Consider the following 23877-nt stretch of genomic DNA (forward strand, 5'->3'; position numbering starts at 1 on the left):
AATATCATTTTTGAAAATGAAATATACTTTTGACTTGTGTTTGTTATAGCAGAAATATTCCCTGGTGTTTTTGAAAGTTCATTTATAAATAGATGTGTATCATAGTTGGCGCTGTTGTGAAGAAAGACTGGAATAAAAGAAGGTAATTTATAATTAAGATTACAACAGGAATGAGCGGGACCTCTATATTTACCAGTAAGATGACAATGGTCTCTAACTTTAAACTCCTTAATTTCCCCCTCACAAATATGACAGATATTGTTCATTCTAAATTCTAATTTTTCTTCTTTGGTTAATTTCATCGGTTCATTTGTTTCTTTCATTAATTTAGTGAGTCTTATACAATCCTTTTCTAATCGTTTTACAAACTCTTGTGAAGCATTTTTTCCACGATAATGTTCAAGTTTGTTATACTTTTCTCCAACAGATGATTTGATATAATAACAAAAACCACAAGGAATATGTTTTTGATATTTATTTGTATATGGTTCTTTTGGATTAGGAGAAGCAGTATTTATCTTTTTAAGGATACATTCAAAATCAGCGTATATCACAAATGGGTGCATGATAGATTTATTATAATCTTCAAAATAAATCTTTTCACCAGGTTTAGGCATTGTAATTACAGCTGATTTATGATTACTACAATATTTTGAATGTTGTTCTAATCGTTCTTTGTATGAAATGAATTAAGACATCGCTTACAAGGATATATTTTGTTTGCTGTTCTGAATACCTGAGAAGAGATTAATCTTGATAAATTATTGATGTATGTGTAATGTGAATTCTTTCCAACACTAAAATATAAAAGGTCAATGTGTGTTTCTTCATTTTTATAGTTGTTTGAAATTTTTTAATATTTGAACTTTGTTTGTATCCGTTAATCCATATACATTAATAGAAAGATTATTCTTTTTCTCAAATTTAGGAATATCTGTTAATGGCATTGGGAATTTAAAATCTTTAATGTCCAAGGTATTCTCATATTTCATATATTGTTTTACTCTTTCTGAATTACATTTTGGTGGATGTAAGTGAGCAAGAACAGACCAGAGAAAACATTTATTATCATTGTTCTTAATATTAACAACTGCCTTCTTTAGTTTTATTTCTTTTGGTAATTCAATATAAGAAGAAGCTTTAAGAGGGTTTGATTTTAGAATGTGTATATCTAAAAAGATGATTTTTTTAATATTGAATCCACTTCCTACCACTGTATTATCAACATCCTCCTCTTGTCTTGATAGTTCTTCATAAACCCCACTATTCAAAAAATCTTGAAATGATGTTATAAAATGAAGATCTGTTCTCATATAAGGAGTTTGTTCTTCATCTTGTCTTTTCATAGTCATTTTCACTCCCATATAAAACTTTAAAGTTTTTATTTCTTTTAATGTCTTTTTAATAAATTTTTCAACATCGGGTTTCACTATTTCAATTGATTCAGCTATTGATGATGGACTGGGTTCTCCAAATTGAAAAATCCTTATTTTTTATATGCCCTTTAAATGCCTCATCAGTGTTTTTAATATAATAGTCTCCCTTTACTTTAAACTCATTTTTCTTGTGTTTTTGTGATTGAAGATGTTGATTATAACTACTCTTCAAAACATCCTTTGAACAGATATCACAATGTTTTCTTTCCAACTCAAGAGGAGATATTTGATGAAATAGATTAAATGTGTGTTTGTTGGTTCGGAGGTGTTTTCTATAATGTTTATATTCGTGATTACAAACATCGCAGTACGTTGTATTCACCATATTTATAGAATAAAACTTTGCTTAAACTAAAATTTTCTTGATGAAAATTTCGTTTAATTTATAGGTGAATCTGTGCTTAAAAACATTTTATCCTCCAACTTTTTCACTTAATAAATACAATGTTTCAAGACACAAAAGACAAGTTTCAATCAACCTCTTCATCTGTTAAAGATACTGAGAAATATGTCAAGGATGTAAAATTGAACAAAGATAAATATAACAACTATTGGATAAAAACTATTATGGTAAATAATATGAGTTCTTCAATTTCCTTCAGTGGAAGGGCTTTTAGTATACCTGGTAGAACATCAATTAAAGTATCTCTAACAAAAGTTTCTCCTCTCCTTCTAGTAATATATTCAAAACTAGAAAAAGCAATGAAACAAGAAAAGTATCAAAGAACAAAAACCTTATGGATGAAGCTTTAGAAAGAAAAGATAAGACCATCTGTAATATGCAAGGAGAAATTTGTATTTTTTTCAACAACCCTAAAGATGTAAATCTTGATGAAATAAAGGATGTTAATATATCAGGTGAAATGACATTTCGTTCAATAGTAGTTAACGATAATTTTAAAATTACCTTTAATATAAAAAATGTTGTCGTTGAATCTGATAATGAAAAAAGTATATCGATATCGATGGTAATATACAACTGAAAGTATAGATGAATTTCAGTTTAAGTAAAGTTTTACTTTATAAATATGCTAGACTTTCCTGATTCTCCATATGACAAATTTGAGAATTGTCCTGCGTGTGAAAGACAGGGATTAAACACAGAGTCAAAAGCCTATAAACAATGTATATTCTGTGATTATCTTCTAATTAATGATAATAAAAAATATAAAAAGGAAAATAATTCTTTTAGATTTACACCAAAAATGAATTACTTTACAAGATTGATTAGAGAAATGAATGTAAAGTATGAGGATGATAACACACCTTTCCTTACAAGGGAAGAAACTGAACGTATAAGAGAAATGTTCAAAGGATTGTTGTTGTATATTATTCATGGATGTAATTTTCAGGGAAATATCAACACAAGATATTGTATAAATAAAATAATGGATTATCTTGAAATTAAACCTGAACTTAGGATAAAATATAGAGTTTCTAAAAAAGCCAATAATAAATTAAATAACCTGTTTTTCAAATATATAAATGAATGATTTTTTACCTATTTGGGAAAATAAGATAAAATTTAACAACCATAAAAATCTCCCAAATTCATTAAGATGTCTCATAGTTGGTTCAAGTGGATGTGGAAAAACCTGCTTACTTTTAAAAATGCTCCTCACTCCCAACTTTTTAGATTATGATAATTTAATAATTTTCACAAAGTCGAGTTTTCAACCAGAGTATCAACTACTCTCACAAGGTTTTAATGCTGGTCTTCAAAAGAAGATATAATAGGTTTATTTAAACGTCAAAAAAACCTAAATGATTATAACATTGAAGATATAATTCAACTATTTTGTGATACACAGAGATGTAAAAAGAAATCAAATCTTATAACTTGTATTCTTAGTGATAATACGGATGATATACCATCTCCCCAAGATTTGGATAAATCAAAAAAGAACCTCGTTATCTTTGATGATTGTGTTAATGAGAGAAACCAAACGGTAATGGACAGCTACTACACAAGAGGGAGACATTCTTCTTGTAATTGTATTTATCTTAGTCAATCGTACTTTCAACTTCCTCGTCGTTCCATCAGAAACAATGCTAATACTTTTATTTTATTCAAGTTAAATTCAATAGATATCAATAATTTTTGGAGAGATAATTGTTCTACATTATGTAGTAAAAGAAATTTGAGGATTATATGAAGCACACGACTGAAAAATATAAATATATTGTTGTGAAACAAGATGAGATATTAAGGGATATATTTTTTGTTTTATAAACAATTACATATATAAATGACAACTATTATTATAAATCTTGTGGGTAAATCTGCTTCTGGAAAAAACTTTCATAAATCAAGGTTCTTGTGTAGTACAAATGAGAATATTGTAAATTTACTTAAAAAACACCCCGTGATACGCATTGTATCAACAACAACTAGAGCAATAAGACCTGGAGAAGTAAAAGGTGAAGATTATCACTATATTTCAGTGGAGGAACATATGCGATTGAGGAATGAAGGACAAATATTTGAGGAGGTTTCTCTTGGTACAACAAAATATTCACATTGTAACAGTGAGTTAAAGAAACTAAAATCTGGTGGTGTTGGGATATTAGAAACTAATCCAGAAGGAGCGAGACAAATTATTAAATATCTGAGCGGAGTGAAGATTTTATCATTCGGTTTTGATGTTGATGAAGAAACTCAACACAAACGTATGAAAAGCAGAGATGCAAGGATTAGTGAAGAAGAAATTACAACTCGCATTAATGTTAATAAAGAATTTGATGAAATATTTAAAGAAAAGGATTTATTTGAACACATCTACTTGAATGATGAAGAAAAGGAAAATTTCCCTGTTGATCTTTACAATTCATTAAATGATATTTTACAATAAATAAATGGATACAAAAGAAAGAGCAAGAAGATTTAAGGAACATCAAGAGTTGGTTTCAAAAGTTGTAAAACAACAGGAAGACATAAAGAAGAAACGCAGACAGAAACTAACGGGCGAAGAAGCATTTGAAAAAAAACAAGAGAAATTTTTTAAACCACTTTTAAAAACTTCCCAAGAAAAAATGAAAGATGTTTCCACAGTTCCCACAGTAGAATATACTCTGAGAAAGCTTCAAATGTTAAAAGATTTCAGTCAAATGACGGAGGAAGAATTAGAGCATTTAGGAGAATTAGAATATGATGATGAAGGTTTATTTCAACAACTGGAAGAGATTAATCAACCCCCTGATTATATTGTGAATGCTGTTCAAAACAATGAATATTCAGCGGATTCAAAAACCAAAGCAGGACTCATTCCAACAGAACAACCAGCAATATTTCATCTTGTTCAAGAAAAGGTATTGATATTTAATGATGAATTAAGGTTCTTAAGTTCTGCTCAACCCCCTGTTAAACTAACTCCGAGATTAATGTTTCTTCTCACAAAGATGGAAGACAAGGTTCAACTGTGAGGGATGAATCAAAGTATATTGATAAACCATTGGATATGGAAAATAATGATGATAGAGTATATATTGATTTGCTGAACACTCTAAATTATAAGGTTATTCTTTCTGGTAAAAGTAGGAAGAATGAGAAGGAGAAACACATTATTCAGGCTTTAAGTATCCTTGGTTCAGGTATTAGTTTTCTTCCAAATGACCCATCGCAATTAGTTAATAGACTGTTATTGTTGTTCGGCAGTAAGAAGGTTGGAAATAACAATTGTTTTAATGAAGCATCAGCCATTTTAGACCAGTTGATGAACATGAAAATAATTAATAAATCTCAATATAAAGACATTTTATCTCATATTAAATAAGATGAGAAGCACAATCCTGAGTTTTAATTTCACAACAAGCGACCACACATCTTCATTCCCATACCCACTACAACTTGACACAACAAAAGAATATGAGGCATCTTTATTGTCCATGGAGACTTATAATACCTTATTTAATATAACCGAGAAAAATGACAAGTTTAGTTATAATCCGGGAAGTGGATACAAAACGATAACAGTCTCACCCGGAGCATACGAGATTTCTCAAATATCTTCCGAAATTGCTCGTCTTATGAAAGAACAGGGTGATGAACCAAAAAATATTGTTATAAACATTCAAAAACATACTTCAAAATCAACGATTAAAGTTAAAAATAACTACAAGGTTGATTTCACAATTGATAATTCATTTAGAGAGTTATTAGGTTTCTCCTCAAAAAAGATTGAAACTAATGGGACGTTTTACAGTGATAATGTCATTCAAATATCCTCAGGAATAAATTCGGTGTTAATTCACTGTGATTTGATTGATGGTGCTTATAATGATGGATTAAAAACAAATACAATATTTTCATTCAGCGCATACTCAACCCCAATTGGTTATAAATTCAATATGGAGCCTAAAAATTTGGTTTATCTACCTGTGTCAGGAAAAACCATACACAGAGTAAATTTTAGGATAACCGACCAAGATAATCGTGTGATCTCTTTTAATGGAGAAGTTATATCCATCAGAATTCACCTACGTGAAGTTTTTCAATAAATAAATACGATGGTTATTGTGAGGAAGCACGAGTTGGGAAAATATAAAATAATTACAGGGGATGGGATGTTCCTTTCCCGTACTACAAGGGTGAAGGTATGTATCTTGGTAGAGGATACTATAAACCTAAGAGACAAAGGGGTGTTGGACATCAATTTAGAGGAGATGGGATAATTGATACTCTCATGGGTATTGGTTCAACTATTCTTAAACATAAAGACCTAATTGGTTCAACTGCTTCTGCTGTGGGAAATGTAGCAGGTGCTGTAAAGAGTATAAAAGATGCTCAGAAAGAATCTCATAAATTACAAGCAATAAAAGAAATTAAGAAAGGTAAAACTCAGTTGTCCCCCCAAGAACGACAGAAAATAATTCAAATACTTGGATCAGGGTTTCAAAAGTTTTAACATCTTTTTTCCTAAATAAATACAAGTATGGAAGCAATTGATAGTATCTATGATTTGGATGATACTATTATTATCTCAAACTCCACTAAAAAAAGAAGATTACTTCAAGGTAAATGCAATAACTGGAACAGACTGGAATACAAATGGTACAAAAGTTTTGAAATACATAATCAACAAACCTATTTGAATCTCTCGAAAGTTTCTTTTTGTGTAAATTTAAATTCACTAAGGCTGGGAATAACACAAACGCTACACTTGTAAATGATTTCTTCTGGAAAATGTTTGATAGTGTGCGATTGTATATTGGAACACAAGAAGTTGAAGCGGTTGATTATGTCTCTGCTGTATCTGAAATGATGAAATTTACACTCTATACATTCAGTGATAGAATGGGAAAGGGGTCTGTCGAAGGTTTTATTCCTGATATGTCAACGGGAACAAACACAGACCCTGGATATATTCAAAGGAAAGGAATGTATAATGATGATACAAAAGCAGAAAATAGTTTTACTGTGGCAGTTCCTCTTAAAGGTATATTTGGATTTTGTGATTATGATAAAGTTCTGTATGGTCTTAAAATTAGATTTCAACTACAAAGGAATGATAATGAAAATAGATTGCTTTTTGGTGTTGGTAATGCTTTTGGTGATCAGAATAAATTTGTAATTGAGGAGATGAGTTGGTATATCAGTGAATATACTCCTAATCTTAAAACAGAAGAGATGTTGAATCGAAGACTTAACTCAAAAAAACCACTCAGTGTATCATACCTCAAAAGAAGATGTCAACACGTTAAACTCAATCAAACTACTTACACGTGGAATTTGGGTGTTCTGGAAGGAAAGCCACGATATCTGTGGATGATTTTTTAAAAAGCCAGATGGTGATACTGCGACTGATAAGAATAATGCATTGAGTGATAATGCTAAGGTGAAACAACTTCGCGTTTCTCTAGATGGAACATTTTATCCACGAGATAGATTGGAAATTAATTGGGAAAAAAATGATTTTGCTGAAGCATACAAGTCTTACCAAAAGGTGTGTGAAAGTAATGGAAATAAAGAACCTATTTTGGATATGACAGCATTTAAAAGTTTGTATACAATCTATACGTTTGACCTGAGCGCTCAAAAAGAAACTATAAAGTCTAATCGAGTGGATACTTCCCTATACATTGAAAGAGGAGAGAGTGAAGAAGTTGATACATATTGTTTGCTTTTGGAAGAAACAGAATTGCAGATTAATACAGATAATGGTGTGATGATTAGTCTCACATAATTTTTTGTTAAATAAATGAGTGGCAAAGTACCAACTGGGGTATATGTTAATCAAATCAATCTTCATAAACTATCATCTTGTGTTCAAAATCAAAAGCCTTGTACGATTAACGTTAATACAATTCAGAGAAAAGGAGCAGTAAGAATTGATGTTTTGCTCACAAGAGAACAGGTTAAAATCTTGAATGACACTGGCTCACTTAAAATTAAAATGACAAAACCAATGTTAAAAAAATATTCAATAAGAGAGACGAGTGGAGGATTTCTCCCATTTCTAATTCCTTTATTTGCTGGTTTAAGTGCGGTTGGAGCATTGACGGGTGGTATTTCAACAGCGGTCAAAACTGCCAACGAAGCGAAGGCTCAACTCCAGGCTCAAAAAGAATTGGAAAGACATAACAAAGAGTTGGAGAAACAAATTAGTGGAAGTGGTGTAATTGTAAATTTTGCTGAAAAACTTGAAGGTCTGCCTGATAAAGCGAGATTGTTAGTTGGAGATATGCTTTCTTCTATAGCACAAGCAGGTGTAAAATTAACGAAAAGAGGTAATGGATTATATCTTTCTAATAAATAAATGAGCATTGATGAGTGGTTGAAAGAATTTGGAAAGAATACAACATCAAATTTACAACTTGCCAAATATTGTAAGAAATTAAAAATTCATAATGTGGTTATTTGTATGAGAGATGAATTAACAAATGTGTCAAAACATACAAAGAATATTATTATGAACTTAGAAGATAATGATGGGAACGGTTCTCATTGGGTTTGTATTTTTAATAGTCAAGACAAATATTATTTTGATAGTTTTGGTCTTCCACCACCTGTTGAAGTCATAAAATTCTTACAGAATGGTGTTTATCAAACATTTCAAGTCCAAGAATTAAATTCCAAGTGTTGTGGTCAATTATGTCTATATGTGTTATTTCAACTCAACAAAAATAAAAATTTTTATGATATTATTTTTAATCTAATATAAATGACTTATGTTGGTAAAGATGGTTCTATCTTTGGTGTATCTCAAGAACTGGATATTGATTTATCAAATTATTACACAAAGGCACAGGCTGAACGACATAAATATAATATAAACAAAAATATTAACATGAAAAATGCTTATAAATTAAAAAATTATCCAAGCCCGACTGACGCAAATGACTTGGTGAGATTAAGCGATTTATCACAATATATATACTTAAATAAAACGGCTGTGTATTCTAAAGATACAGAAGTGTTGATATTATCTCCAGGTCATACAGAATTCACAGTTCGAATTAAAATAAATTTTTATAAAGAAGGGCGTATCGTTTGTATGAGAATAGAACAATGGGGGTATGATATGAATGATTTAGGGTATAATTGGTCATTTAAAATTAACCTCGAAGACCTGGAACAATTAAATCAGTCTCGTAAGGAAGAATATTATCCACTTGGTATCGAGAATGAGTTTTGTGGAGCCACGATTAGTAAACAACAAATAAAAGAATTTAATAAGGGTAAATATAATAATGGTTTGCCCTTGTTTATCTCATGAAAACAGAAAAAAACAGGATTATATATAATAAGTAAGGAAATACAAAATGATTTAACTATGGGAAGATGGGGAGGTGTTTCGTGCCATAATATTATTCTAACATATATTTCTAATACATAAATGACAGCAAGAAGGCTTCAAGAAAATTATCATTTCTGTGTTCAAGCATACCTTCAAGAAAAGGGTATTCGGTATTTTAATAAATATGTTCTACAACATAAGAATGAGGTATTTTCAATAAAAGATTGGCATTATGCTGATGTTGATAAACCAACAACTTTAGATTTAATTAGAATGTTAAATAATGAAAAAATTATAAGGTTAAGAAAAGGTAAGGCTCTTTTAGAAATTCAAAAGAAATTTTATTGGTATCCTGTTGTAAAAAAAATTATTTTGGATACAGGAATAACAAGAAATCCTGATGAATATATGTATAATATTCTATGGGGTGTAAACGATTCAAGTATAGTAAGGGATGAGGAAGGAGTTGAAGAAGAGGGAAGAGGAGGAAAAGGAGGAGGAGGAGAGAGAGAAGGAGGAAAGAGAGAAGAGAGAGAGGGAGGAAAGAGAGAGAATGAATAAATATCAAAATATGGAAACCAGTGAGATTCAAAAAAGAATAGAGGTATTAAAGAAATTAACTTATCTCACCAGGGAGGAATACAAAGAATTAAAAAGTCTATTTGCAATACTTTCGACAAGACTATCGACATCGAGAAGACATGTATTTTAATTCAAGTTTTTTCTTAAATAAATGGAGGAGAGAGTGAAGGCATTTCTAAGGATTCTTTATGTTTTAAAAATTAAGATTCAAATGTGCATGTTGGAAACTAAAAAGGTTTTTACACTCTGCAGAAATTTTTCTCATAAATAAATGAGTTATTGTCTCAAATGTAAAAAGAAAACTAATACTAAAAATATTTCATATATTAAAAGTAAAAATAACAGGTTATACAAAAAGGTATATGTTCGGTGTGTGGTTCAAAAAAAAATCAATTTATCTCCAAACACAAACTCGGAGGAGATATACAAAAGTTTTTAACAGGAAGTAAATTTACAACTACTGGAATACCAGGGGAATTACATCTTCCAGGGTATTCTTTCTGTGGTCCAGGCACAAACTTGGATAAAAGATTAGATGAGGCAGACAATCCTAAATCCTGGAGTAAACCAATCAATAGAGTTGATGAAGTGTGCATGAGACACGATATTGATTATGGGAATACCACAACGTTGGAAGAAAAGCATGAAGCCGATAGAGAAATGTTATATAATTTGTCTCTGATACAAAATCCAACCTTGAGAGAAAAAGTTGATAGGTTCATCGTGAAGAAGATGATTAGTGCTAAATTGAAACTTGGACTTGGAAATTCAAAAATCTTATAGGCTCTAATGATGTCATTAAGACTGAAGAGCAATTAGCTGATGAATTACATAAACCAATATTCACAAAGTTTCAGAGAAGGAAAGTTTATTCCAAGGAAGTTGATTATATCTGGTCTGCTGATTTGATTGAACTCAATAATGATAAGGGGTACAAGTATGCTTTAACCGTTATTGATTTGAGGAGTAGATATGCGTGGGTTGTCCCTTTAAAAACAAAACAGGTAATACTCTTGTGTTAGCTTTTCAACAGATATTTAATAAAAGTAAGAGAAAACCTAAGAAATTGTGGACTGATGAGGGTAGAGAGTTTTATAACAAGACATTTATGAATTTTTTAAAAAATAACAGTATTACATTATACAGTACCTTTAATGAAGGGAAGGCAGTTGTTGTTGAACGTTTTAATCGTACCTTAAAAGAGAGACTATATAAAAAATTCACACAACTCGGTTCACAACAATGGTTATCTTTTATTCAGGATATTGTGGATAAGTATAATGACACGATTCACACGTCAACGAATATGAAGCCATCAGAAACATTTACAAAATTAAAATATGAAAAAGAGATTAATGTCAGAAAACCTAAGTTAAAAGTTGGTGATATCGTAAGAATATATAGGTGGAAATCTCATTTTGAAAAGGGTTTTACTGAACGATGGACGAAAGAACTTTTAAAATTGTTGATGTAATAGATACAGTTCCTTGGACTTATAAAATATATGATTTGGAAGGGGAAGAGATTTTAGGTTCATTTTATTCACAGGAATTACAAAAGACAAAACTAAGCATATAATACACCTTTGTGGACACTAGAGGGACAAGTCCGAGGTGTATAACAGTATATAATGTGTGTCAAGGGGGACGTTCTTAGATCTGTGAACCCCAAACACAGAATCCTCAACTGAATAGTCAAGGCTTAACTTTTGTTTGTGTGTGTGTGTGCAATGGGAGCAATAGGTTGGCGCTTCACTCCCTCCTACTATACACCGTTGTGGACACTCGAGGGCCAAGTCCGAGGTGTATAACAGTATATAATGTGTGTCAAGGGGGACGTTCTTAGATCTGTGAACCCCAAACACAGAATCCTCAACTGAATAGTCAAGGCTTAACTTTTGTTTGTTGATGTGTATGTGTGTGTGTGTCCCAACCCTCACATTCAAAATCTCAACCCCAACTCAATCCTCGCCCAACACAATGTCTTTTTCAAAATGAGATTTCCACCTATATATATATATTTTTACGTTTTTTTTCTTCTTCCAATTCTGTCTTTTAAGGCTTTCAGGTTTGATGACGTAAAAAGGGGGAGTAAGCCTGCACTTTCTTCCCAGAACTTTCTTGATCTTGCTCCCATCAAGCACCATCCGACAAAGAACTACATCGATAGGTTTAGATCCCAAAGAGTGATAGCAACTCCAAAAGTCTCCAAAATATAAATAAATAAAATAATAATAATAATAAATAAATAAAAGCCCCCAAAAAAGTTTCAAGTGTCCAACATAAACCCAACTTTCCAAGTCTTCAAGGTATAACCACATTCCCGTTGAGTTATGTATCACATTGTGAGTTATCAATCCAGAACCCACATTTCAAGTATTCAAAGTAAAACCAACTTACAAAGTCTCTTAAGGATAACTCATTTACTGATTTTTTCAAAATTTGTGAGTCTCCAAGGTAGGACCCATATTTAGAACCATCTTGGCAGAACCCTTTTCCTGAGTCTCCAAGGTAGTTATTTAAACCATCAAGGCAGAACTCATTTACTGATTTTTTCAAAATTTGTGAGTCTCCAAGGTAGGCCCCATATTTAGAACCATCTTGGCAGAACCCTTTTCCTGAGTCTCCAAGGTAGTTATATAAACCATCAAGGCAGAACTCATTTACTGATTTTTTCAAAATTTGTGAGTCTCCAAGGTAGGCCCCATATTTAGAAGCATCTTGGCAGAACCCTTTTCCTGAGTCTCCAAGGTAGTTATTTAAACCATCAAGGCAGAACTCATTTACTGATTTTTTCAAAATTTGTGAGTCTCCAAGGTAGGCCCCATATTTAGAACCATCTTGGCAGAACCCTTTTCCTGAGTCTCCAAGGTAGTTATTTAAACCATCAAGGCAGAACTCATTTCTTGATTTTTTCAAAATTTGTGAGTCTCCAAGGTAAAACTTGTATTCTGGCTCATCAAGGTATAACTTGTTCAGTGGGTATTGTCTTGATAACTCACAATGAGTACTATTGCTGTAAAACTCTTTTTCAGGATTTTGCTGGTCTCAAGGTATAACTCTTTGGTTGGGTCATCAAGGACGAACTCGTTCTGTGGGTCTTGGTCGCTCATAAGGTCTTCAACCAAGCCAACAATTTCGCCCCAAGTTGTAGCAAAAGCAGTATTTTCATTTCGTATTTCAGACACAATTTCCTGTGAGAGAAAATAATAATGTATTAATTAAGTTATTTAATTATTAAATGAGTATGCTTCAATCAAAGTTTGAAAATAGGAAAATAAAAAATCTTACCTCAATAGATAAGAGGTTTGAATCCAGTTCATCAACTTGAAGGTTTAGTTCCATAGAAGACAGAGAGTTCCAAGGAACACCAAAGTCATCCCACTCAAGGTCTTCAACCAAGCCAACAATTTCCCCCAAGTTGTAGCAAAAGCAGTATTTTCATTTCGTATTTCAGACACAATTTCCTGTGAGAGAAAATAATAATGTATTAATTAAGTTATTTAATTATTAAATGAGTATGCTTCAATCAAAGTTTGAAAATAGGAAAATAAAAAATCTTACCTCAATAGATAAGAGGTTTGAATCCAGTTCATCAACTTGAAGGTTTAGTTCCATAGAAGACAGACAGTTCGAGACAAGCACACAGAACACCATTGCCAGCAAGAACAAATGTTTAAAATGGAGCCTGGGTTTGAAGCTTTTATAGAGAAAGACTGGTGGGTGTGGTTTCCTTTGGAAATTCCTCAAGTGCCTAGGCAAGCCTTCATTGGGAAATTTTTCAAAAACCATAACATCCTGTAATTTTCTAGTGATTTCTTTGTGAGTCAGAGATGAACTGGAAATGATGTAAGAGTGGGCGGGGCTTAGCAAAAGTAGGCGGAGCTTAGAAAAAGTGGGCGTGGCTTAGAAAAAAAATACCTTATGAAAAGTGGGCGGAGCTTAGCAAAAGTGGGCGGGGCTTAGGAAAAGTGGGCGTGGCTTAGAAAAAATACCTTATGAAAAGTGGGCGGAGCTTAGCAAAAGTGGGCGGGGCTTAGGAAAAGTGGGCGTGGCTTACAAAAAATACCTTATGAAAAGTGGGCGGAGCTTAGCAAAAGTGGGCGGGGCTTAGGAAAAGTGGGCGTGGCTTAGAAAAAATACCTTATGAAAAGTGGGCGGAGCTTAGCAAAAGTGGGCAGGGCTTAAAGAAAAGTGGGCGGGGCTTAACAAAAAATAACCTGTGGCTCAGGAGGTGGTCAAACAAGAGCATTAAGAGAAGTTTATCATTTCGTAATGGCACAAATGGGGTATCTTAAAAAATATAAAGATTCAAATGTTTTGTTTGTCAATATTTTAGATGGGGATTATTGTGCAAAGAAAATTAAACTATTGAAGGAATTTGAGAATGAACAAATCTTTATAGGTTCAATGAGTGAGCTGTTCAACCCCCAGGTGTTCAATTCAATGAGGTTCAACCTCCAAGTTAAAAGGGGAGACAAATAAATATACCTTGGGATAAAAAGGGGATTTATTTTTAGGGAAAAAAAATATAAATCGCTGAAAATCCCCCATTCATTTACATGGGGCAAAGTGAGCCAGAATCAGTATTCTTACCCTACTTATATATATTCCTTTGTTGCTTGCCAAGAACCTGACACGGCAGGTACAGCGAGTACCTGGCAAATTCCATATCGAGATATCTGCACGTGTTTCTTAACTTTCATGATGTTATAATTTGCTCTCGGTCTCAACATTACCATTTGCATGCATTGGAGTGATGTATTGTAGGATGCATGAACAAAATTTCCAAGCAATGATATGACTTACAAACACGCAAGTGCACCTCCAGGGCTGCCGGTGACCTGGCTTTCTTTCTTGGTTCTTCTTCATTTTGAAAATGCAGTCGAAGATTCCAGAACTTCTCATTCAGAAATATCATCTCATTCCCAAGTGGTATAATAGGCAGTTGATCTATCAATTTAGGCAATGCAGGATACCGTCAATGTAAGCTATTTTGCTTATATCCTTCTGTTCGAGGGTGTGATCATTGCACTCCCTTGTTCTGCCACAAATCTCATGCTATTCACCCCTAATATTTTTTTCTTCAATTTACTATATCCAAATTGGGAGTTTCTTAAAACACATTCAACTAAAATTATAATGCTTACCTAACGTCACACTCCCATGGTGCGAAGTATGATAAAAATTAGTCTTTGTGGCATCGAGGCGCATGTTCTTCCGTTTAAATAGATGTGATATGGGATGTTTGGAAGCCATTTTCTGAAAATCAGCATTTAAGTATCGGCATGTATTTCGGCCCTTCCACATTACCCATTATTAAACCCTTGCCTTCTCTTTCACCCTCACCCTCCACTGATTTTTGCAAACCCATTCAATTTACATTTCTCTTTTTTTAATCACCTGATAGCAACACCCCCCCCCCCACCCCCACATCGAGTTCCTAGATTACAGCTATTCTCCTTTCTTTATTTGTGCTTCCATCTTTGTAAGGCAAGTATTCTTTGACCAGCTTTCAGAGAAGGAAAAATAGCATGATATCTCGACAATATTACGTTCACTGAACTGTTCTCTGGTCCAGGCTGGACTCTTGACGGAGTTTCGAACTGGTATGTTCCATCAGGGGGTGTTGTTCCTCATACCCAAGCCAAATCTACACTATAAAAGTTGCAGATCTTTTTCTCCACCCATAACGCTTTTATCCTAAAGAGTTTTTGCTGTCAAACAATAATACAAATGGCACCATTGGAAAGCTAATAATCGAGAATTTATTTGGAGCAAAAATTCATTCCTTTAATCACATTTACCTGCCTGTTTTAAAAGCCTGTTTTTTTTCCTCGAGTGAGGAAGAAGAAGTGGGACCATGAGCTTTAATTTAGTGGTTCCAACAGTCACATTTATTATTCTACCACCGAATACCACCTGTTGCTTTGCGAATGGAAATACTAAATGGGGGAGGGGGAGAGGGGGGAGAGAGAGAGACAGAGAGAGAGAGGGGGAGAGTGAAAAAGAAAGGAGGAAGGGGAAACAAGAATGGGAGTCTCAGAGCAAGGAGGGGTGTTGGAGTGAAGAGGGGTGGGGGAAGGGAAGACACTGTGAGGTGAGAGAAAGGGAAGACAGACATGCAGTGGAGGGTTAATTACGATTCATATTGTCTCATCAAAATGCTTTTGCATAGAATAACAGTGAAGATGGAAATAAAATAATGTCTGAAATCCATTTTCTACCAGTCATACTGTAATTACCACCCAGAGACAAACACCGCCAGAACACCTCCGGAAAAAAACTCCTGTGCAGACATAAAAACCGACCAGACGCGTCCGCAGACAAACACCGCCCGAACGCGTCCACAGACAAACACCGCCCGAACGCGTCCGCAGACAAACACTGCCCGGACGCGTCCGCAGACAAACACCGCCCGGATGCGTCCACAGACAAACACTGCCCAGATGCGTCTGCAGACAAACACCACCCGGATGCGTCCACAGACAAACACCACCCAGACACGTCTGCAGACAAACACCGCCCAGACGCGTCAGCAGACAAACACCGCCCGGACGCGTCCGCAGACAAACACCGCCCAGATGCGTCAGCAGACAAACACCACCCAGATGCGTCAGCAAACACTGGCCGGACGCGTCCACAGACAAACACCATCCAGACGTGTCTGCAGATAAACACCGCCCAGGCGCATCCGCAGACAAACACTGCCCAGACACGTCTGCAGACAAACACCGCCCAGGCGCATCCGCAGACAAACACTGCCCAGACACGTCCGCAGACAAACTCTGCCTAGACGCGTCCACAGACAAACACCGCCCGGACGCGTCTATAGACAAACACCACCCAGACTCATTCGGGTGGTGTTTATTTGTCCATAGACGCAATATGATTTAATGTATTCAAACAGTGCATGCATTGAATCATTTAGCTTAATGAAGCTCGTTAATTTTGGCATATTCCGAAATGTTTTGTTCACTCAATATAATTCTCCACAGTAGAAAAAGATAATTTTAATGCTTTGGAAATTTCACATTTTCTTGTGTGTATATATGGACAAGGAGGGACCTCCCTTGCTTAAAGTAAATAGGTATATAGGTTTAATTATAAGACTCGTTATTTCTTTAATTATCAGATTTCACACCAGATTTCGACACTTATTTAGTCTGGATGATATCCGATCCTCAAGGCTGAAATAATATTTCGATGATATACTTTAATTAGTCTTTGAGAGTCGATCGTGGAAAACCGTATCATATAATCCATGAAATCGCTCCGACCCCCCAATTTGAAAACTATAGAACTTACAAAAGTGATGTATCCGGCGATTCGTAGCGATGATGAACAGGCATTCAATAATATGAGTTAGGAAAGTGAAAAAAAACAACTTTATCGTGAATAAATCATTGCAGCCTGTTCCAAGTTGAGGCACGGTTGAACAGATCAAAAAAACATGGTGTCTTCAGACCCCAGCGAGGTTACCGAGGACACGCCTTAAGACCCCATAGAGAACGGGGACTGAGGATGCACCTGATAAAGGATATAAATTAACCCAAACACCCAATTTTCACTCATGCACTTCCTTGTAGTTACCTTAGTATGCCTGCAAAGTTTCAGGCTGCTTGGTTTCATAGTTTTGAAGTTATGGAGGACACACACACACACACACACACACACACACACACACACACACGTATTAGTATAGACTAGCAAAGTACCCGCCCATGGGCGGGTACAGTTAATTGTTGAATGGCGTTGGTCCCGTCTCGATCGGATGAAATTGAGAAATTGACGTTATCCGGTGACCTTGACCCCGTGACCTTTGACCTTGACCTTCACCTTGATCCCCTTATATCCGTTCCCAAGGATCACATATGCCAAGTTTCATCTCATTCTATCCCACGGTTTGGCCGTCTATAAAGGACAAACAAACATTAAAAATTGACGTTTTAGTCAATTTATGACGTCATAACTCGAAAACCAGAAGTCGGAAGTGAATGTCGTCAATCAACTCTGTCATTTAATTTTGATTATCTGTCGAATGGTGTTGGTTCCATCTCGATTGGATGAAATTGAGAAATTGAAGTTACCCGGTGACCTTGACCCCTTGACCCCCTGACCTTTGACCTTGAACTTGACCCCCCCCCCCTCATGTCCGTTCTCATGTCCCAAGGATCACTCATGCCAAGTTTCATCTCATTCCATCCAACGGTTCGGCCGCCTATAAAGGACGAACAAACACACACATACATACATACAAACAAACATATTCTATTTTTTTAGTATAGTAGACTAGTATAAAAGACCATCAAAAATGACAGGTTGGAATTATTTTATTTGAAATATTCAAGGAGACTGGAAGATATGTTACAATTCATAGAAAGAAAAGCGTCATTTCAAAAACAGTAAATGTACAAATGGGATCCTATTCTCTTTATCTTCTGGGACGTTTAGTTTCGACGGTACAGCCTCGTAATGTGCCAAAGTCTGAAGCCTCGGCCTAGCATCAGGTGTAGTTATATCTTCTTTATTTATTTGACATCCTACGTTCGGAAATGAACACCCATTTTACTCTTCGTGGGTTGCACATCATGTGCAGTGAATTTCATCGCCCTGTGCTTGTATTTATTGTTTTGTTTTGTTTTAACACTTCTGTACACCGCTCTTGAGGCCCGGTTGCAAGTCACCCTCTACATTTCGATAAGAAGAGAACATAATTACTCTTTAATGAAAAATAAATTTTTTTTGAAAAGCAACAACAACAAAAAAAAAAGTTTTTTTAATCCTGAAAAATAGACCATAGTGAACACAATTGTGTTAAAAGGTCATCCTTATGAAGGGGGGGGGGGCAGACAAATACACAAATGCTTAAATAAACAAATACACACTGTTTGATATTGTTAGATAACAGAAGATACCCTTTACATAGACATTGGAAGAACACACAAAATGAAATCTAGGAATACTAATCAAAGCAGTAGAAAAATATAACCAGACAGTTGGTGTCAAAGCCACCCAATGCTCGCCTGTTTATACATTTATCGTTTTTAAAAGACTAGTCTAATAATATTTTTTATAAAGCATTGCAGTGAAGTCTGATCCAAATAATTTTAAAGCAATATATGTATTTGTATATTGTAATCAGTAAACTAGTACACATATTAAATGAATGGCAAGCGTCTCATATAAACAGGCGAGCATTGGGTGGCTTTGCCACCATCTTAGGTTGAAATTAATTTTTTTTTTAATCATTTGTTAATTTGAACTTCACTACACCAATAGTATACCCCAAAGGAACCTCCATGCCAAATATCAGCATCCTAGTACACATATTAAATGAATGGCAAGCTTCTAAATAACTTGCACCAAAAACTTTAACGTTGATATGCTACAAAAAAGTTAAGTTCAAAACAGGTCAAAAATTAAAAAAAATTGAAATTTTTTTTTTTTTATTTCAACTTCACTACATCAATAATATACCCCAAAGGAAACTCCATGCCAAATATCAGCATCCTAGTACACATTAAATGAATGGAAAGCTTCTAAATAACTTGCACCAAAAACTTTAATGTTGATGTGCTACAAAAAAGTTAAGTTCAAAACAGGTCAAAAATTTTAAACATTTAAAATTATTTTTTAATTTCAACTTCACTACATCAATAATATACCCCAAAGGAACCTCCATGCCAAATATAAGCATCCAAGTACACATATTAAATGAATGGCAAGCTTCTAAATAACTTGCACCAAAAACTTTAACATTTTCATGCTGACGCTCATGCCGGGGGTATTGCTATAGCTCTCTGTTCTTCAAACAGGCAAGCTAAAAGGTACACAGGAAGAGCATACAAACAACCACAACAACAGCTTCGACAACAACAATTACGTGTTACAAGATACTTTTTCGTGCGTCTTACTTCATTGTACATCATTATTGACACTTTCATATCGACATGCAATATGTTTTGTGAAGTACAAGATGCTGTCTTTTGATTAAACCTGTCAGCGAAGCGATGGGAGGCATGCATAGTCTTTGTGAAATACTGTGGGTGCATTGTCTTAATATTCTGAAGCAAGTGCAAATTGACAAATCCACCAATTAAATGTCCCCTCCAAAGGACATCATGATAGAACACACAAATGAACAACAGTACACAGGATAGACAGTGGTTGCTAATGATGAGAATTATTACAGTATTCTATAATGGTGTGTGTGTTTGTGTGTGTGTGTTTGTGTGTGTGTGTGTGTGTGTGTGTGTGTGTGTGTGTGTGTGTGTGTGTGTGTGTGTGTGTGTGTGTGTGTGTGTGTGTGTGTGTGTGTGTGTGTGTGTGTGTGTGTGGAATAGTGAGGAACAGAAATTTAAAAAAACAGATGTATGTGTGTTTGCGTATGCTCTTGATATAGTTTTACAAACAGACAGTAATTGGGTTCAAAAACATTAACACGGCAGACGAGACCATTAAACTTCGGACGAAAGGCTCGTTGCAAGTCAGCAACTCCATGGTAGACAGAAATTGGTCCAGAGTACAATAGGTCATGTGCACATCAAGACGGTCAAACTTTCATTCAACTCCAGTCCAAGAAATGATTACTCCCAGAAAGACACCTAAAAGCTATCTTGGGGGTACACAGTTTGAAAAGGCAATAATCTCCCGACCGAGATAAAAACACAACCGTATCCTAAACTTTGGCTTCAGAACGGAACGCTTCAATATGCCTTGGACCAAGGATGCTGTCGGATTGTGCTGTTTATTCATTCAAAGGACGAGGCAGCAATTTCTTCAAATCTTGGACCACGAGCACATGCAATGAGTACCCCCAAAACAAAGTTGAACTTTTTTCTTTTTCATGTCCAGTTTCTCTACTGCGTTTGCCTTGCGAGCATTTATAGAGCCGGTTGCAGAAGGGATCCCTACTGTGGTCTTGGCCACATGCTCTCTCTCTCTCTCTCTCTCTCTCTCTCTCTCCCTCTCATTTCTTTACCCTTCCGATAAGCCTTCATGGGTGGTCCATACAAAGCAAAAATAAAATAAAATAAAATGTCACCAAGAATGAAAGCAAACACTTGCTGCAGCAGATTTATTATTTTCTTCCAATGTTGGCTTAAAATCCATCGAATGTTTTGCTTTTCTTGCAGATGTTGATTCTAGTGTTACTTTTACCTGGTGTTAACAGAGCTTAGTGTTTGAATTACGCAGTTTTAATATTTCTTAACACACACTTCACTACAGCCGGTAAGGTTGAACAAAGGCTTTTTGTTCACTTCACATCGGCTGTCTTAGGGAAAGCAAACATTCGGTGTATTTACGGAGTAATGCTATATAATCTGCAGAAAGATTCAACTTTCGAGCAATGAGGCAGCCACTAACCTTGGAAACTCATCACTGTGACTCGTTTAATACTAAGTAGCACGAAATTAATTCCTGGAAATCAAATACTCTTTTCCTTGTGATCTTCAAAGTGTTCGGTCATTTTCTTCTTATTTTTTTTCCCGCTTGATTTTGCTGCTGGAATGAATCAAAAGAAAACTACATTTTAATGAGCTTTCATTGAAACCATATTATTTGATTTCATTTTGCTTTTTATGTACAAAATCTCAACTCATGGAAGAGTGGGGTGACAGAAGGGAGAGGGCAATGTTCTGGCAGTGGTGTAGTGTGATGACACATGACCACAACAAGAACAAGGATGAACACACGGGAGTAGGAGAGAGAAGAGGCAATGAGACAGCGAATGAAAAACACAAGGATAGGCTTAATGAGGGTAGAAAAGATCATTGGTCGGAGTGGAGGATGGTCCAAGATGGTGGTGCACTACCGATTTGAAGGGCTGAAGGGAAGAGTGCAATTAAAGAAACTAAGGAAGAAAGTTCCAGAAGTAAGAGAAGACAGAAACGGAGGGTTGGAGGTGAGCAGTAAGCCTGGATTTTGGATTTTAACACAGAAGGGGTTACTGCAAGAGCACTGCATCTTGGACTTACTGGGGAGGGTTGGAAGGATGAAGCGTAGAGGGAGCAAGACTGGGAGAGAGGTGGTAGAAAACAGTCACCAAACCTGTCTGCAATGAGAGAACAGCAATGCTGTGCTTCTGCTTCTTTGTCCTGCCTCTTATACCCACCAGACAGCACCTGTCATGTGCAGTTTGTCTGTAGCCCATCTCACAGTTTTGGAGTGCAGTCACCATGACAATTAAACATTTAAAACAAACAAGTTATCTGGTTTATAGCAGGCTGACATCTCAGACACTGCTCGCTGCTGCCCCCCTCTGGAGGAAACCGCCAATATGCTACCTATCCTCAATTTTGGGGGGCCATATAGTTGCAGGAGCATCATCCATATACATGTCTTTTCAGGCTATTTGGCCTTTTACAGCAAATGTTCCAACCCCTAGTCACTCGAGTTAGGGTTAGTAAAATGAAATTTCAGGTACATCTTATGTGGTGGTGAAGTATCAGTAATTTATGCTTTCTTCCATCATCAGAAATAAAATATAAACTCCATTTTAATTTGAACAACTCATCTTGGTTTCAGTGTATTTATCGTTGTCATAACCATTTGTGTGATTTCTGTTTATCACACATTCCGCGTTGACCTCTTTCACAACCCGTGTCAATAAAACGCATTTTGGTAAATAGGAGAGAACATCATGTGTTGTGTTCAAGTATAAGCATGATGCATGCTGGTACCAACTACATTTCTCTTGGTATGTTCAATGTAGGTGATGTTCGACCGATTCTGATGGTACCTGCGGCTCAGTCGCACTTCATTCCATTAGGAGATGTACTTTGTGCTGCCATCGCACAGTTGTCTGGAAGGCAGCAACCGGTAACACAGGAACGTCTTCTGCAGTATCTGGACCAAGCCTTTCCAGGTGAACTACATTAAACCCAAAGCCAATAATTATCCCATGCACATGATGAATTACCAGCTTTGATTTTGAAAACGTTTGTCTACAAGTTTAAGAAATAGGAAAATAGCAAAGTAAACCCCCATCAATTTCATTAGCTCTCAGTGTTATACACAAATCAAGTTTAAATAATCTGGAGAAATCCGCATGTGCTTTGGGAATGACAAGCTGTGAAAATGGATTCTGATCTCTTATATACTGTATCTGTGTATTGTGTGTGTGTATATATGTATATATATATATATATATATATATATATATATATATATATATATATATATATATATATATATATATATATATATATATATATATATATATATATATATATTTGCAGTTCTGGAAACTGCATCCCTCCAAGGCAATGGCATCCATCATACAGTGGTCCCCAGACAGTTATTTCATTAATATACGTGCAGTTAGACCTTTCCCTCATGTCTAATGGGTCCAAAGGGACAAAGTGCGCTGTGTGGATCTTATCGTTAGGTCTGATTATATCTCTAACTTCATTCCTACTCTTTTCCTCTTATTCCTGAAATAAATCAAAGCAGGCACTGCACTCTGACGGCCACCTGTAAAAACTGCGGCCACCACCCTTCACTGAAAGAATGCGTTCTCGCAGAAGAACAAAAGAAACAGACAACCTCCACCACCAGACTGCACGGAACGCATGCAGCACAACGATAATCTCCACCCAATATTCAGGAGGCCAGAAGCATGAACCACACAATGGCACCACTGCGAGGATGTGGTGTCGGAGGCAAACAGTAGAACCAATCAATAAACGCCCAACGCCGTACAGGACGCAAGCAGCGCGTTCTTTTCAAACCCATTTCTCCATTTAATACTTGTATCTATACTATTTTCAAACCAAATATACATCTAATAATTATATCCAATCCTTTCCTTCAATTAATGGTGCGGATCGGGGTTGGCACCACGCACACCACCGCCTGTGATAAAACAACTACGACCACGATGGCAGATATGGGCACAGCCCCGTAATAAATAACCACATGTACAATAGCAGACCCGTGCGCACTGTACTGGGCATGCATAGCGCATCTCTTAATTCGGGTCTGCGCATGGGGTTACAATAATGTCTTAACATCAGTCCTCGCTCACAACAATGGCCACAAATGTCTCCCGTGGGCGGCAGACATCCTCCCGCACCTCCACCTTGATACAGCTGCTACCAAGCAGAGGCATGCTGCACG

General features: G+C 35.5%; 1 protein-coding gene across 4 annotated transcripts in view; it reads left to right on the forward strand.

Annotated features, from left to right (window-relative positions):
* The window catches only part of LOC147026118 (uncharacterized), a 196829-nt gene that overhangs the window by 151832 nt on the left and 21120 nt on the right, over positions 1-23877 (forward strand). For all 4 annotated transcript variants that reach the window (XM_085881179.1, XM_085881181.1, XM_085881178.1 and 1 more), the window contains one exon: positions 22472-22624. In XM_085881179.1, coding sequence (XP_085737305.1) covers positions 22472-22624 — 153 coding nt within the window. The remainder of the gene's footprint in view (positions 1-22471; positions 22625-23877) is intronic.

Source organism: Eptatretus burgeri, chromosome 5 (assembly GCF_056783735.1).
Source record: "Eptatretus burgeri isolate ZD-2024b chromosome 5, Ebu_testis_v1, whole genome shotgun sequence".
Lineage (NCBI taxonomy): Eukaryota > Metazoa > Chordata > Myxini > Myxiniformes > Myxinidae > Eptatretus > Eptatretus burgeri.